The 14,668-nt window shown below is 53.0% G+C and overlaps 2 protein-coding genes across 8 annotated transcripts; both read left to right on the top strand.

Annotated features, from left to right (window-relative positions):
- The first annotated feature begins 460 nt into the window (after positions 1-460).
- Positions 461-5,192, top strand: Acy3 (aminoacylase 3). 7 transcript variants are annotated; one of them, XM_035442068.1, is made up of 8 exons: positions 461-517; positions 951-1,155; positions 2,105-2,606; positions 3,031-3,226; positions 3,476-3,569; positions 3,764-3,871; positions 3,973-4,082; positions 4,827-5,192. In XM_035442068.1, the coding sequence occupies exons 3-8, from the start codon at positions 2,371-2,373 to the stop codon at positions 5,040-5,042; spliced, it is 960 nt and encodes a 319-aa protein (XP_035297959.1). In that variant the 5' UTR covers positions 461-517; positions 951-1,155; positions 2,105-2,370; the 3' UTR covers positions 5,043-5,192. The 7 variants fall into 7 exon arrangements, with proteins under 7 accessions (XP_035297959.1, XP_035297962.1, XP_027264545.1 ...); XM_035442071.1 differs by lacking the exon at positions 461-517 and having other exon boundaries at positions 894-1,155; positions 2,105-2,237; positions 2,479-2,606; XM_027408744.2 differs by lacking the exon at positions 461-517 and having other exon boundaries at positions 894-1,155; positions 2,105-2,237; positions 2,352-2,606.
- A 5,691-nt stretch (positions 5,193-10,883) lies between these two features.
- Tbx10 (T-box transcription factor 10) lies at positions 10,884-13,768 on the top strand. The gene is made up of 7 exons (XM_027408742.2): positions 10,884-11,050; positions 11,122-11,223; positions 11,547-11,718; positions 12,290-12,445; positions 12,678-12,745; positions 12,938-13,032; positions 13,420-13,768. The coding sequence occupies exons 1-7, from the start codon at positions 10,899-10,901 to the stop codon at positions 13,707-13,709; spliced, it is 1,035 nt and encodes a 344-aa protein (XP_027264543.1). The 5' UTR covers positions 10,884-10,898; the 3' UTR covers positions 13,710-13,768.
- The last annotated feature ends 900 nt before the right edge of the window (positions 13,769-14,668 follow it).

The following is a 14,668-nucleotide window of genomic DNA, read 5'->3' as shown; positions in this document are numbered from 1 at the left end:
TCCCAAGGTCAGCCACCTGGGCGCGGAGGGAGGAATCAAGTCTGTTGTACCAGACACCAGACCTTGAGAATATGCTGATCTGGAATGGCTCTGTGCCTCATTTGAACCATCCAATAGAATCCCTGTTCCTTGCTTGTGTTTTTTTCTATAAAAAGGCACCTCTCCCTTGGCTCGGCGCGCTTAGCCACACAGAAGCTAAGTCGCCCCGGGTACCCGCGTCTCCAATAAAGCCTCTTGTTTTTACATCCAGTTCGTGGCCTCGCTGATTCCTGGGTGTGGGTCTCCCTCTACGAAAGTACCTCTTCGGGGGTCTTTCAGTGGAAGTAGAAGCAGACACCCACAGCTAAACCTTGAACTGAACTGAAATCCAGTTGCAGAGAAGGAGGAGTGATGAGCAAAGGGGTCCACACCAGGCTGGTGAAACCCACAGGAACAGCTGACCTGAACAAGGGAGAGCTCTTGGTCCCCAGATTGATAGCTGGGAAACCAGCATTGGACTGATCCAGACACCCTGAATGTGAGTGCCAGTGAGGAGACCTCAGAAATCTATAGGGTCCCTTGTAGTGGATCAATACTTATCCCTAGCATAGGAATGGACTTTGGGAGCCCATCCCATATGGAGGGATACTCCCTCAGCCTAGACACAAGGGGGTTGACCTAGGTCCTATCCCAAATGGCAGACTTTGAAGGCCCCCTACAGAAGGCCTCACCCTCCCTGGGGAGCAGAAAGGGTATGGGATAGGTAGGGTGTTAGTTGGGGGGGGGCAGGGGAGGAGGGAAAGGAGAAGGAACTGGGCTTGACATGTAAAATAATCTTCTTTCTAATTAAAATAAAAAAGGAACTAGGCTATAAAAAAGAGAATAACAGATCACACGCCTTTAATTCCAGTACTAGAGGATTATAAAAGAAGCAGGGTCTTCAGCATTCAATAGGCGCATTCATTCTCCAGCCACGCTGAGGAGAGGCAGCACTTTGAGACTTGGTGAAGAGCTTGTGTGTGGATCAGCCGTTTCAGCCTGAACTAGAGGTGTGAGCCAGTGACCAGCTGCTCTGCTTCCCTGATCTTCAGCTTGAACCCGAATATCTGCCTCTGGGTCCTTTTATTTTTCGTGTTACATTCCAGGTCAGGAATCTCTGCGATTAATTTTCCAAGGGTAAGTGCAGCTTCCAGCAGGAATCCTCAGAGGCTCTGGCAGGTAAAACTGTCCCCATTTCCAGAGGAGGAGCAGAGGGCAAGGAACTTGCCCCAGGCATCTGGACCCATTAGGCTGTGGGGGTGGAGCCCTACGAACTTTGGCTGCTTGGCTCTCAGCCCAGCCACCCACCCCCAGCTCTCCAGTAACTGGGCACAAACACTTCCTGCATGGGGCCTCCAGGCCTGTAAATACTGTGGGCCAGGAGGTGGACACTTCAGGCCCGTGGCCTAGGGAAGCCCAGACACGTAGCAGCAGGTAAGAGGACTCGTGGAGGCTTTCTGCCAGGTCAGAGGAAGGGTGCAGGGGTGGCCTGGACCCTAGATACTTGCTGCACAGCTAATGGGGAGACAGTCTCCTCTCCTGGAAAGCTTGGCACCAGCTGTAGTGATGATGGTAGGGGTGGGACCAGCCAACTCTTCTGAATGTTTGAGTCCCTCTTAGGTTAGGTATGTTAGACCTGAGAAAGAGCCATTTCCAAGGCTATTTGATTAAAGCAAGGTGAATTTAGAGGAGCACAAGGGACTGGCCAGACCACAGCCTCCCCCTAAGTCAGGTTTCAGAGAGCAGCTCCTCAATGGCTTTTGAGGTCCCTTTGATGGGGAAGGGTTAGGTTGATAGAAAACAGCTGTTGAGATCATTGCTGTTAGTGCCTGGACAGAAGGGTGAGGGACTCAGGGCTCAAGGCTGCCTGGGGGGTAGACAGGCACAAGAAGAGGTGCCACCACAGGTGTTTAGGGTTTAACAAGGTAAAAGGCTGGGTATACATTACGGGTTACAAGTTCAGTACAGGTTGAGAAACATGGTTTACAGGAAACAGAGCCTATTCTTCTAAGAGATGGAGACTTATTAACAATGTGTGACAATGCGTCTCCTTAACACCAACGCGGCTCCTGTGCTGGTTTCACAGGTGGAAGAAACTCCTTCTAAAGGCAGAGAGGAAAGTGTCTCCTCTGAGAGAAAAGTGGGGAGAGCAGCTCACCCACAAAGAAAGTTCCAGAGGCAGAACTGAGGTGCCAAGTGGAACAGAAATTTCACTGAAGGTATCCTTGAACTTGGCTTCTGGGTACAGGTGGGACACAGCTGTCACCTGATACCTCTCAGACTTCTCAGGGCACGGGGAGCTCACCTTGCTGTCCCAGCTCTATCTCTTGTAGACTATTGCTCCACACTGGGATGAGCTCCCTGCCCGTGCCCCGGGAGCCCTTGCGCCGAGTGGCTGTGACTGGGGGCACCCACGGAAATGAGATGTGTGGCATCCACCTGATCCGGCACTGGCTGCAGGCCCCAGGGGAGCTGCAGAGACCCAGCTTCTCAGCCATGCCAGTTCTGGCCAACCCAGCAGCCACAGCCGCCTGTCGCCGTTACATGGACCGTGATCTCAACCGCACTTTCACCTTCACCTTCCTCAGGTGAGCTGGCCAGGTTGGCTGGTCCACAGCCGGGTACTAGCATCCCTGCAGACAAGCCTCTGTGGCTAGCAAGGCAGCCCTACCTTTGCTCATTGACCCTCTGGTTTTGAGAGAGCCAGATCAATGTCACTTCTTCCAGGAAGTCGGTCCTGACTGCAAGATGGATCAGTCCCTGAACCTTAGGCCAGACTCTTGACAGCTGGAGTGAGACTCACATTGGGGAATAGGACCAAGGTGTGACCCTCAGGTTACTGGGGACACAGTTGGATGCTACATGAAGCAGTCATGTAGCTGAGAGCAGTCAGGAAAGGCTTCTTGTAGGAGGTGGCATCTCAGCCAAGTCCTCAAAGGTGAAAAGTTAGCCAAGAAAAAGGACACTGATTGAGATGATGGGGACTGGTGTCCCCTACTCCTTCCCCCACAGTTCCACAGCCACTCCCAATGACCCATATGAAGTGACAAGAGCACAAGAGTTGAACCAGCTACTGGGCCCCAAGGGCACAGACCAGGCCTTTGACTTCATCTTAGACCTGCACAACACCACAGCCAACACTGGGGTCTGCCTCATCTCTGAAGCCTCTCACAGCCCCTTCAACTTGCACCTGTGTCACTACCTACAGGTGGTTCCTAGAGGGCAGGGAGAGGGAGGGAAGGGAGGGGGCAGAGTGGTCACCTCTGCCTGTCCCCTGTCCCCAGGGGCCTGCCACCTGAAGGTACTTCCAGACTCTCTGGAACCTTCCAACCAAGGGAGAGAGGTGGGGCAGGGTGGATGACCCCGGGCTTCCTGTACACTGCTCCTCCCAGCCTCAGTGCCTCAGTTTCCCCTCTCAAGAAGGCCTGGGTCCTGACTGGCCCTTCTCATCCCACAGCTGCAGAACCCTGGGTTGCCCTGCCGCCTCTTTCAGTATGATATATCCGGGAGGGAGACCTACAGCGTGGAATCTGTGTCCAAGGATGGGATCTGTGAGGGGGTCAGGCGGGAGGAGGAGGGGGGAAGGGGCTAGAAGGGTGGAGTCAGGGCCAGAGCCTGGAGAGGTGGAGTTGGGAGTTGGAAGGGGGTAGGACAGACACTTGGAGGGTGGAATCAGGACCCAGAGGAGTCTGGTAGGTGTCTGGACCTGGGGCACCTGTCTGACATCTCCTTTTCTGGTCCCCAGGTCTGGAGCTGGGCCCCCAGCCTCAGGGTGTACTACGGGCCGACCTGTTCTCACAGATGAGAACTCTGGTGGGGTCCATTCTGGACTTCATTGAGCTCTTCAACCAAGGTGAGACCCCACAGTAGCTGGCAGGGAAACAGGTCTGGGGAGAGGGCTGGCTCCTGGAAAACGGAGAAATGGACAGGCGGGCACACCCAACCTCAACACAGGCATGGCCTTTCCTGCCTTTGAGATGGACATCTACAGGACCTTGGGCAGTGTGGACTTCCCACGCACAGCAGACGGCGACCTGACTGGCACTGTGCACCCTCAGCTGCAGGTTGGTGCTGCAGGGAGTGTGAGTTGGGAGGGGGTACCCTGAGCGTCCCACAGAGCCCCCAGTACCTTAGAATCCTAGCTGGACCGGAGGCCGGTCCAGTCCAGGCCTGCACCTGAAGCTCTGCTTCGTGCCTGGCATTTGAAGCCACAGCAACCCTCACACTTGGGGTGGAGGGAGGCTCCTTGGCTGCCCTTCGACTGAAGAAGCAGAGGGGAGGGGACAGGACCCATCTGATCGGAAGTGCGAATATTCTTTTTCCATGGATATGTGAGCAGCCTATGTCTGTGAGTTGACTGTCTACACAGGGTTGCTGTTGAACATGGTCTTGTGCAGTACTGTGGCCTTTGCCTGAAGCAATCATAGTATTTTCAAGAGTATTTGACACCTGGTAGAGAGCATCCCAAACCAGGTCTGCCCAAATGCTTTGTATGCAAATGCTATGTAGCAGTTATTTTAGGGAGTTTACTTTCAAAAATATAAGCATGTTCTATATTTTGTTCAAGAGGAGATTGTATATAGAAGCAATTCTGGAGAGAGGGTATTTCCTGATGACGTCATAGCCGTCCTAATTTGCATAGTGGGAAACATCCATGCTGCTCCTGCACCTGATGACACATTTCTCAGAACTAGCCCTGCTTTTAGGCAGTGCTCCTTGGCAAGGCTGGAGTTACTCCCTTCTGGGGGCGGGAATGGGGGGGGCAGAGGTCATGGCCCCAGCAACCTTGCCCTTGGCTCTTCTCCCAGGACCACGACTTTGAGCCGTTGAGGCCGGGTGAACCCATCTTCAAGCTGTTCAGTGGTGAGGACGTGTTATATGAGGGGAACTCCATTGTGTATCCTGTGTTCATTAATGAGGCCGCCTACTATGAGAAGAACGTGGCTTTCCTGGAATCTGAGAGGATCCGGGTCTCGGTGCCTGCCCTGCCTGGACTGACCTCCAGCTCCACCCTGGTTCCCTAACCCAAGTCATGCCTGCCTGGTCTCAATCTCACTACCTGAACAATGGGTCCCAAGGCACAGTTCCAGGCCCAGGGTTCCCTGTCCTACTCTGGGCACCATGTCCCTTGTCAGACAACTGATCCCATGATATAAAATGGAATGTTCCTAGAAGTCATGGTTCTTGTTCTCTATCCAGCGTGGCCTCTCTTTGACTAGGGAGGTGGGTGGAGGAGGGTAGGGATGCCCACAGGACAGGGCATAATGGGCATAACACCCTGAAGGAGAAGCTGAGGGAAAGGCCAGCCAGTGTAACCTTGGACCTGGGACCAATGGTAGCAATCTCTGTGCCCATATTTGGCCACACATCCTGGAAATAGAGAGTGATCCTATATGTGGAGAAAGAACTGGAAAGGGACTTCCAGGAGCCCAAGAAGGATCTCCAGCCCCCTTACATGTGCCCATTTAAGTGTGTATAGCTGTGCTGGTCCAGGTATGTGCCTACCCAAGTGTTCTTAGTATATGTGTGTGTTCCCAAGAGTACTGGGCCCACAAGTGTTCTTCTGAGGCAATCTGTATGTAGGTAAGCACATGGCCTAGATGCAAATTTCTGGGTAACTCAAAGGGATTTAGGATGCAGAAGAGGTATACCCAGGACAATGGCCCAGCTGCAGGGTACTCCAGGAGATGGCTTGGGTTAGGGCAGAAGGAAGCCTACCAGAAACCAAGGAAGCCAAAGTCCCTTTACCACCTCCTCCCACCCACCAGCATCAGGGGACTGAACATGAACTGAAATCTGAGAGGACCCTGTTCTCTGTGCCTGCCCTGACAGGACTGACCTCCAACTCCACCCTGGCTCCCTAGCTCTAATGCAAGGTCCTAGTGGTGTCCCCCTTGTCCTCACCCAGGAGCCCTCCTGGGCAGGCATAGCATTGCAAACCACCCAGGAAAGCTCAGGTTGCTGGGGCCCAGACTATGTCCTCCTGCAGCCCTGATTTTCTGGGCCTCCGCAGTCTGCCTGGCCCATTCATCTCCCTGCGGCCATGGCTGCCATGCTGCCTCCTGGTATTGAGCTGTGAGATGAGAAGGTGTGAAGGATATGGGCACGCCAGGGACCAGCTGGCAGGCAAGATGGATGAGAGGGCAGTGTGGGCCAGCCAGAGCCTGAGGCAGGAAGGCAGGTCAGTTAGGGAGGGGTACAGGATGTGTTGCCTCGCACAGTGTACATGTGTTCATGTGCAGGGCTGTGTCCCCTGTGTGGAGAGACTACACACACACACACACACACACAAGCTCTATCCACTGTCCTGCCATGAGTGGGCCTCTGAGTTCATGAATGTGCATGTAGGCATGTGAATTAGTATTTCTATGTTTGTGTGTGTGTGTGTGTGTGTGTGTGTGTGTGTGTGTGTATTTCTCATTACATGTATCAAAGGCAAACACACACATATACATCAGGACCCAACAGAACCCCAGGCTGGCCCACTTCTGGGAATCTGGGCTGAGGAGGCGCTGCAAAGACTGGGACAGAGCCCCCTAACCTCTCCTTTGTCTCCCCTACTTCCCACCAATCACATTGAATTCTTGGGCAGGAGGGATTGGGGCACATTTCATTGGAGGCTCCTGGGAGATATTGGTGCCCTTTGACTTGCAGACAGCACCCCTTTTCTGCCTACCTGAAAGCTCAACAGCCAATGTCAATGTCCTCCATATAGTGGAGTATGGATCTGTGCAGGGTGGGATCCCCTGGAATGTGGATCTGTGCAGGATGGGATCCCCCTGCCATCCCCCCCCACCCTCTGTGTGTGTGTGTGTGTGTGTGTGTGTGTGTGTGTGTGTGTGTGTGTGTGTGTCCAGCTTCAGGCTGGAATCTGAGATCCAGGGGCATTGAATGAGTGGCAGGAGAGGCAGAGCTAGTAGCCTGAACCCCAAGCACCACACTTAAAGAGAAGCACCCCTCCAGCCATGGGTTTGGGTCCTGCCCTTGTTTGGCTCTGGCAGAGACCATGGCTTCTGTGAACCTAGCCTTCCCGAACCAGACTCTAAGGAGGACTAGATATTCCATCCAGGATGGGTTAACAGTGGCCTGGACAGGTGAATTTCTATGGGCCATTTAGTACAGGCCACTAGTCAAAGGGTGCCCTCTGCTAAGGAAGTGCAGGCTAGGGAACAGCCCATCCCGGGGCTGTGACTAGGTTCCCCTCAGGACAGATGGGGAAGCTTGGAGGAGGTGCCAGGCAAGGCTGGAGAGGAACCAGAGGGTAGAGTGTATACACAACCTGCCTCAGTCTACCCTAATGGAGAAGACAGGTGACCATCAGGCGAGGACATGACCCCTGCTATGCCGTTTTCAGCTAAGGCTGGATTATCTCAGGCAGTTGATTATTCATTGAAGTCAGGAAAACTGAGGCAATCAGGACTGGCAGGAGGATCTGAATATCTTATTACCCAATCTGGAGCCCTCCCTGTCTCTCTTATGTTTCCTGCTTGTCCCTTGCCCCATTCAATACCAGTAGGTTGGGGTCTTAGGCTAGAAGGGAGGACATCACCTCTGCACTTAGCTCTCATTTGCCATCTGTCTGTTGCCTCCCCTTCAGCCCTTTCACCTAACCAGATCCTGGCCCTTGTGGACACCAGGCTGTCTGTTCTCAAGATGGCACCCCACCCCCACCTGCACTGGGGCCCATTGATCAGCAATAGCTGGGGGGGCTCTTAGCTGGAGAAGGGAGAGAGGAGAGGAGAGGGGGAGCATTGCAACGTCACAACCTCCCCACCAGCCCCCTTCCACATGTGCCTGCCCCTGGAGCTAAACCCAGCCAGTGGCCCAGCTCCAGACACTACAATCAGTGGTGCTTTGGAGACGCTCCACCCAAGCATCCCAGAGCCAGACTTCATGAACATCCAGACCAAGTGCCAGCTCGGGAGGAAAAGCCTTGGCCAGGAGCTCGGACAGAAGACAATCGAGGCGGGAAGGACAGTACTGAACTGAGGACCTGTGCACACTTGGGAGTGAGGTGTGTTGCTGAGCTAAGAAGCCAACCCAGTGTCGCTGGCTGCCCCTCCCCGGGTGAGGCTGCAACCCAGCTTGCCCTGAGCTGAGATCGCGCTGTCCACATGGCAGGTAGGTATGGGTCAGGCAGTAGAGGTGGCCTCATAAGTGATGGGGTTCTGAGGCTTGGGCAACTGGATGGGAGGCTTCCTAAGCTACAGCCTCAGATCCAGCAGCTCTCCCCCAAAGGCCTCCACCCCCTGCTACAATCCCAAGATCTTGTGACATGTCACTCTTCATGGGGTTAGGGGCAGTCAGGGTTGTGGCAAAACCTTGTCCTCACACGCTCTGTAAGCAGCCCAGTGGCACTGCCTACCTGGTGTCGTGCTAGACACCTGCAGCAATCTGTCTTTGTATTGTTTATAATTATTGTATTGCACTTTGCTGCACATATATGCATGCAAGTGTGCATGGCAGGGTGGGGCAGTTGTGGAACTCGTCGGGTGGCTCTGGCTAGCAGCGCTGCCCTGAGGGGGGTGCAGACACCTTTTCGTAGGTTCCTAATTGGTGGTCCATGTTTCATTTTGTAGGACCTCTCATTTCCGAAAAGGCAGCACCATTTTAAATTCCCACCAACCCTAGGATTTCACCCACACTTGTTCTGGCTTCTTTTCTTGTCCTAGCAGTCGTCTTAATGGCTGGACCTGGTGTCTTACCACTGTTTTAGTTGTTTGTAGTTATTGAATCAGAGTCTTATCCATTTTGCTCGTTAATTTTCATTTTACTCTTTCTTTCTTTCTTTTTTTTTTTTTTTTGAGAGAGGGTCTCATGTAGCCAGGCTGGCCTCAAACTCACTACATAGCTGAGAAGAGCCTTGAACTCCTGATCCTCCTGCCTCTACCTCTCAAGTCCTGGCATTACAGGCATGTACTACCATGTTACTGTTGTTTTATTGTGGCACTGGGAATCAAACCTAGAGTTTTGTGCACACTAGGAAAGCAACAAACTGATTTGTGTCCCCAGCCTAGCATCATTATTTTGTTAGTATTTATTTATTTAGTGTGTGTGCTGGTTAGTTGTTAATTTCACACAAACTAGAGTCATTTGGAAAAGAGAATAAACCTGAGGAATTGCTTGCATTGGAATGGCCTGTGGGCATTTTTTCTTGATTAAAGATTGGTGTGGAGGATGCAGCCCACTGGTGTGATGCCATTCCTGGGCAGGTGGTCTCCTGGGTCATATTAGAAAGCAAACTGAGGGCCAGGCAATAGTGGTGCATGCCTTTAATCGCAGAACTCAGGAGGTAGCGGCAGGTAAATCACTGAGTTTGAGGATAGCCTAGACTATAGAGTAAGTTCCAGAATGGCCAGGACTATGCAAAGAAACCCTGACTAGACAAACAAAAAACAAAACAACAACAAAAACCAAACCAAAAAAAAAAAGAAAAAGAAAAAGAAAAGAAAACAAGCAAGCTGAACAAGCCATGAGGAGAAAACTAGTGAGCAGTGTTCTATGGCTTCAGTTCCTACCTTCAAGCTCCCGCTTGAATTCCTACCCTGACTTCCCTCAATGATGGGCTGAGACCTGTAAGCCAAATAAACCCTTTTCTCCCCAAGTTGCTTTCAGTCCTGGTGTTTATGACATCAAAAGAAAGCAAATTCGCACAGTGTGCACTAATGGAAATCAGAGGATAAGTGCAGTCAGTTCTCTCCTTCCACCATGTGAATCCTGGGAACTGAACTCAATATATTTGGGCTTGGCAGCAAGCTCCTTCACCTGCTGAGACATCTCATAGCCCAAGTATCATTATTTTAAAAGGGAGACTGGAGAGTTTAGAAGCTTTTGGCCAAGGTTTGTATTGGAAATCGTGACAGAGGCTGTCTAGAACATAGCGTATGCTTGGGGTGGGGGTGGGGTGGTTGCACAGCCATGAAAATCCTAATGCCATGAGTTGTATGCTTAAACCTGGTTAACATGGTAAATTTTACATTATGTATACTATAGCCACAATTTAAAGGTGTTGCTGGGGATATAGTTCAGATTTCAGGTTCCAAGGAGATAATTTAATTTGGTTGAACTGAGATCCTCTTTAAGCCCCTTCCCCAAAAACAAGGCAGCTGGGGCTCCATAGAGCCTTGTACGTGTTCTACTTCCTCACTTTTACCCCATCTGTAAATATGTCACCTATGAAGAGACTCCTTTGTCTCACACTCTGCTCCCCACACAGTGTGGGTGTCTGCCCCCCCATGAGACAGGAAAACTGGGGATCCAAGAGGTGAGAGGACGTGCCCAAAGCCATGTGGCTCTTGTCTCTGCCCTCCAGAGTCTTGATAGGGGAAAGACTTTAAATTAGGAATCGTGAAAAGCTGAGGCAGGAGGAGTCCCTCTAGCTTTTGGCCAGCCTTGACTACCAAATGCTGCCATGCCTCAACACTCCCATCCAGACAGTCGTGCTGACACATGCTTGTAACCCTAGGCCCTGGGAAGTGGAGGCAAGAGGATCCAAAGTTGAAGAATATCTTCCAAAGCAGAACGAGTTACATAATGAGGCCAGCCTGAGCTACATGAGGCCACGTCTCAGGAAAAAAAAAAAAGTTCACTGTAACTGAATATGGAGATGTGGAGTGGTGTCTTATGGCAATACTGGGAGCAGAAGTGTGGCAGGCAGGGAGACCTTCCAGAGGAAGAGGCATAGGGACACTACCTCAAAAATGAGGATGAATAGACCATCAGGCCCGCAAGGTCAGGCCTCATAGCTTCCTCGTCTCTCCACAGTCTTCCTGTCTGCTGGCCTGGGGGTACTTGCTCCCCCAGAGAACTACTCCCCACCTGTGAGCAGCACCAGCTGGGAGCCCCAGCTGGGGATGTCATTCCCATCAGGTCCCTGCACCATGTCCACAGAAGCCCAAGCCGTGGTAGAGCCCACTGAGCAGGGCCCCAAGAACCCACGTGTGTCCAGTGTGATGGTGCAGCTGGAGATGAAGCCACTGTGGGAAGAATTCAACCAACTGGGCACGGAAATGATCGTCACCAAGGCGGGCAGGTGTGGGCATGGACAGTGGGGGCTGGGCAGGGGCTGGGGCCACGGCCAGGCTGAGCACCTCCCTCCCACAGGAGGATGTTCCCCACCTTCCAGGTGAAGATCTTGGGCATGGACACACTGGCTGACTACGCTCTGCTCATGGACTTCATCCCCCTGGATGACAAGAGATACAGGTCTGGGCCCTGGGAGAACAGGGATGCTGAGGACACAAACTGGACTCCAAGGGCAGACAGGGTGATATGGAGCCCTTCTGAGTCCATGCCAGGGAGGCCTAGGCTAGAGCAACAGCAGAAGGAAGGCAGAAGGAAGCCCAGCATGGAGGGAATGGGCTAGCCTGAGGCAGGCACACACATACAGAATTAATTTAAAAACAAAGGATGCTCACCAGGCAGACTGAGTGTGCCCGGTCAGGATCAGACTCTTCACCATTCTCTTGGTCAGATTTGGCACTGAACAGGCTGGGGACAGCCCTTGACTTCTCACTCTGCTCCCCCAGGTATGCCTTCCACAGTTCTGCCTGGCTGGTGGCAGGCAAGGCTGACCCGGCCACACCTGGCAGAGTGCACTTCCACCCTGACTCGCCAGCCAAGGGTGCCCAGTGGATGCGACAGATTGTGTCCTTTGACAAACTCAAGCTGACCAACAACCTGATGGATGACAACGGCCACGTGAGGCGCAAGCCACTAAGCCATCAGAGGGAGGGGCTGAGCTAGTTGTAGCAGGGCTGATATGGTATTTAATTGGATATCTGAAGGAAGAGAGGGAGGAAGGGAAGGGGCGAGGGAAACTTTTTGAAGCCTAGGGGCACCCTGAGGCCAGAAAATACAGAGTGAGTTAGGAAACTGCAAGGAGACTCCCAGTGGGGCTGAAATGAAAACAAGGAAAGTGCTGGGTAGGCTGTCACACAGGCCAGGTGCTGAGGTAGAACCGTGGCTTTTCCTCTCTGTGGATGGGAGCAATAGGGGATTTAGAGCGGTATATTTGTCTTGCCCACCTGCTATGTGGAGACTGGGCAGGACAAGATGGGGAGCAGGCAGACCAGCCAGGATGCAGCTGAGATCACATCAAAGATGACCGGGGCCGGCTAACTTGATGATAGATGGAAGGTAGTGAGATTCTGAGTAGTTCTGAAGGCAAACAACAGGTGGGCCATGGGCAAGAAGGGGCAGAATCTTGGGCCCAGGGAGGGTGGCTACTCCAGCTCTACCTCTGCACTCCTCGGCTCTCACCCTTCTGCAGATCATTCTCAACTCCATGCACCGTTATCAGCCCCGTTTCCATGTGGTCTTCGTGGATCCACGAAAGGACAGTGCCCGCTATGCCCAAGAGAACTTCAAGTCATTTGTCTTCACAGAGACCCAGTTCACAGCTGTGACAGCCTATCAGAACCACCGGGTGGGTCATGCCAGAGCTCATGACCACCAGCCCATCTCTGAGGGGTGGAGACTGAGGCTGGAGGTTCCTCTTGTCCCCTGGACATCTGCCTTCATGCTGGCTCTGGAGGTCCTGGGCCAAGGGAGTCTGGGTCCTACTGACTGGAAGTTCCCAGGGAACAGAGAGGCTAAGTGTGAGCTTTTCAGGGCTTAATAGCTGGAGGCCAGCCCATAACTATACTTTCTCTTTGTAGATCACACAGCTGAAAATTGCCAGCAACCCCTTCGCCAAAGGCTTCAGAGAGAGTGACCCTGACTCATGGTACTATCTCACACATGCCTTCTTGCTCTAAGCCCAGCCCTGGCCCCAGACCCTAAGGCCTTCACTTCTGACCTGTTTCACGTCTGTGTCCTCTGGTTTGCCCTGGGATCCCCTATCTGACTCTGTGTTTGTGTGGCGGGGGGGGGGGGTCTCCTTGGCCTCCTTCCCCATTCCTGCTTGGCCTATCTTCAGGCCTGTTTCCCCAAGGCCACTGCTCAGCATCCCAGCCCGGAGTCGTGGCAGCCTCAGTCACTGCCTGCTCAAAGGTTCTGCAGAACGAGAGAAAGGTGAGTGTCCAGCCCAAACACAATGACAGGCACACAGGCCTCCAGGAAAGGACTTCACTGTGATCAGCAATATCCCCACCCTCACCCCAACCTGGGCAGAAAGGCTCAGGGCAAAGAGAACAGGGCAGAGACAGGGTATAAAGCACAGGAGAGGTGCCTGGTGGGCTTCCTGGAGGGGGTGGATCCTAAGCTGGGCATTGAAGGTGGAAGCTCAGCTTGGAACTGAGAGAGGGTATTTGAAAAGTCCAGGCAGAGAAGATAATAAGGAGAAATACTGAAGTAGGCCAAGATGGGCAACCAGGGCCAAGGCAGACCCAGTAGGCCTCAGTATTAGGACTGGTGCTGTGAGGGAAATCTGCAGTCCACTTAAACCATTTTCTCCCTCAGAAGCCAGTAAAGCTTCAGCTTCCAACTCCAGGACCCCTACCCAGCCACACCATCAGCAGCTGCCTGTCCCAGAGGTCCTGCTGGCCCCTGCCACCTACAGGCCCCTCCCTTACCAGAACCTGTATCCTGGAGGCCCTGGCCATGTTGGAATCCCAAGGGCTCCGCTGGCACCATACCCTCTCCCCAGCATCGGCACTGATGGAGATCAGGAAGACCCTACCCTCCCAGCCGGGCTCGGGCTCCTGACTTCCTCTGCCTTGTGCTTGCGGTCTAGCCAAGACTCGCACTGATGGCCAAGTGCTTTGGAAGCCCTTTTACCCCAGCTCTCCTACACTCTTCTATAGAGACATCTTCTAAGGAACACAGGGCAACTGGAAACCCTGGTGGCGGTGGTTCCTGCCTCAAAGCCGATTTAGGGCCTGCCAGTCTTGGAATCAGGACTCCTACCCTGAAGCCCTGAATTCTGCCCCCCTGCCTCAAAGATGACTCCTCTACATCCTGTTTTGATTGTCCTTCCCCCATATTAAACTGCTTGATACCAGGGGTCAGAGCACTTCTGTCCACAGGAACGTCCAGACCAGACAGTCCTATCACCTTTGTAGGTATCCAAAAGCTGGACCTAGGAGCACAGGGAGGGTGATGGTAACAGTGATGACACACGCAAGGCTGCGCTTAGCCTGATGTGTCCCCTACTTTGCACATCCATTTAAGGTTGTGCAAAGTTACGGTTACGACCGGCTCAGAGAGGCTTCTGCTCACAGTCACACAGCAAAGTACAGCTGATACCTGTCACTCCATTTAAATGCTGTACTCCAAGGCTGCTCCTAGAGGCCATCGAGGGGTGCTTACTATGATTGGTTGGGATCACACAGGCCAGGGTAGGGATGGGTGTAGACTTGGAGAGCCAATCAAGGCCAGAGGGAAAAGTCCTGGTGGATAGGGGCTGGAGTCCTGCTCGATAGACGCTGGTGGGATAAGGCTGGGGGAGTGGGTGTCCCAGGAACCGGAGGACTCCGACTCTGCTCAACTCGGAGCTCTTCCTGTGAGACCTTCTGGAAAGCACCGTCACCCACAGGAATGAGAGACAAGGAGCCCAGCATATCTTCAGCAGCCAGACATCCCAACCCCTGAACCTGAAGTCAGGACCCATTCAGTTCAGGTCACCCAAGCATTCCCTAAACACAAAGACCAAAACAACCTGGCCGCACTGATAGGGAAGTCACGCCCCGGAAAGAAACTCAAGTCAAGC

The sequence above is a fragment of the Cricetulus griseus genome, chromosome 3, assembly GCF_003668045.3.
Source record: "Cricetulus griseus strain 17A/GY chromosome 3, alternate assembly CriGri-PICRH-1.0, whole genome shotgun sequence".
NCBI classification, from domain to species: domain Eukaryota; kingdom Metazoa; phylum Chordata; class Mammalia; order Rodentia; family Cricetidae; genus Cricetulus; species Cricetulus griseus.
Note: the sequence above shows the minus strand (reverse complement) of the source record. Positions and strands in the feature narration are given on the sequence as shown.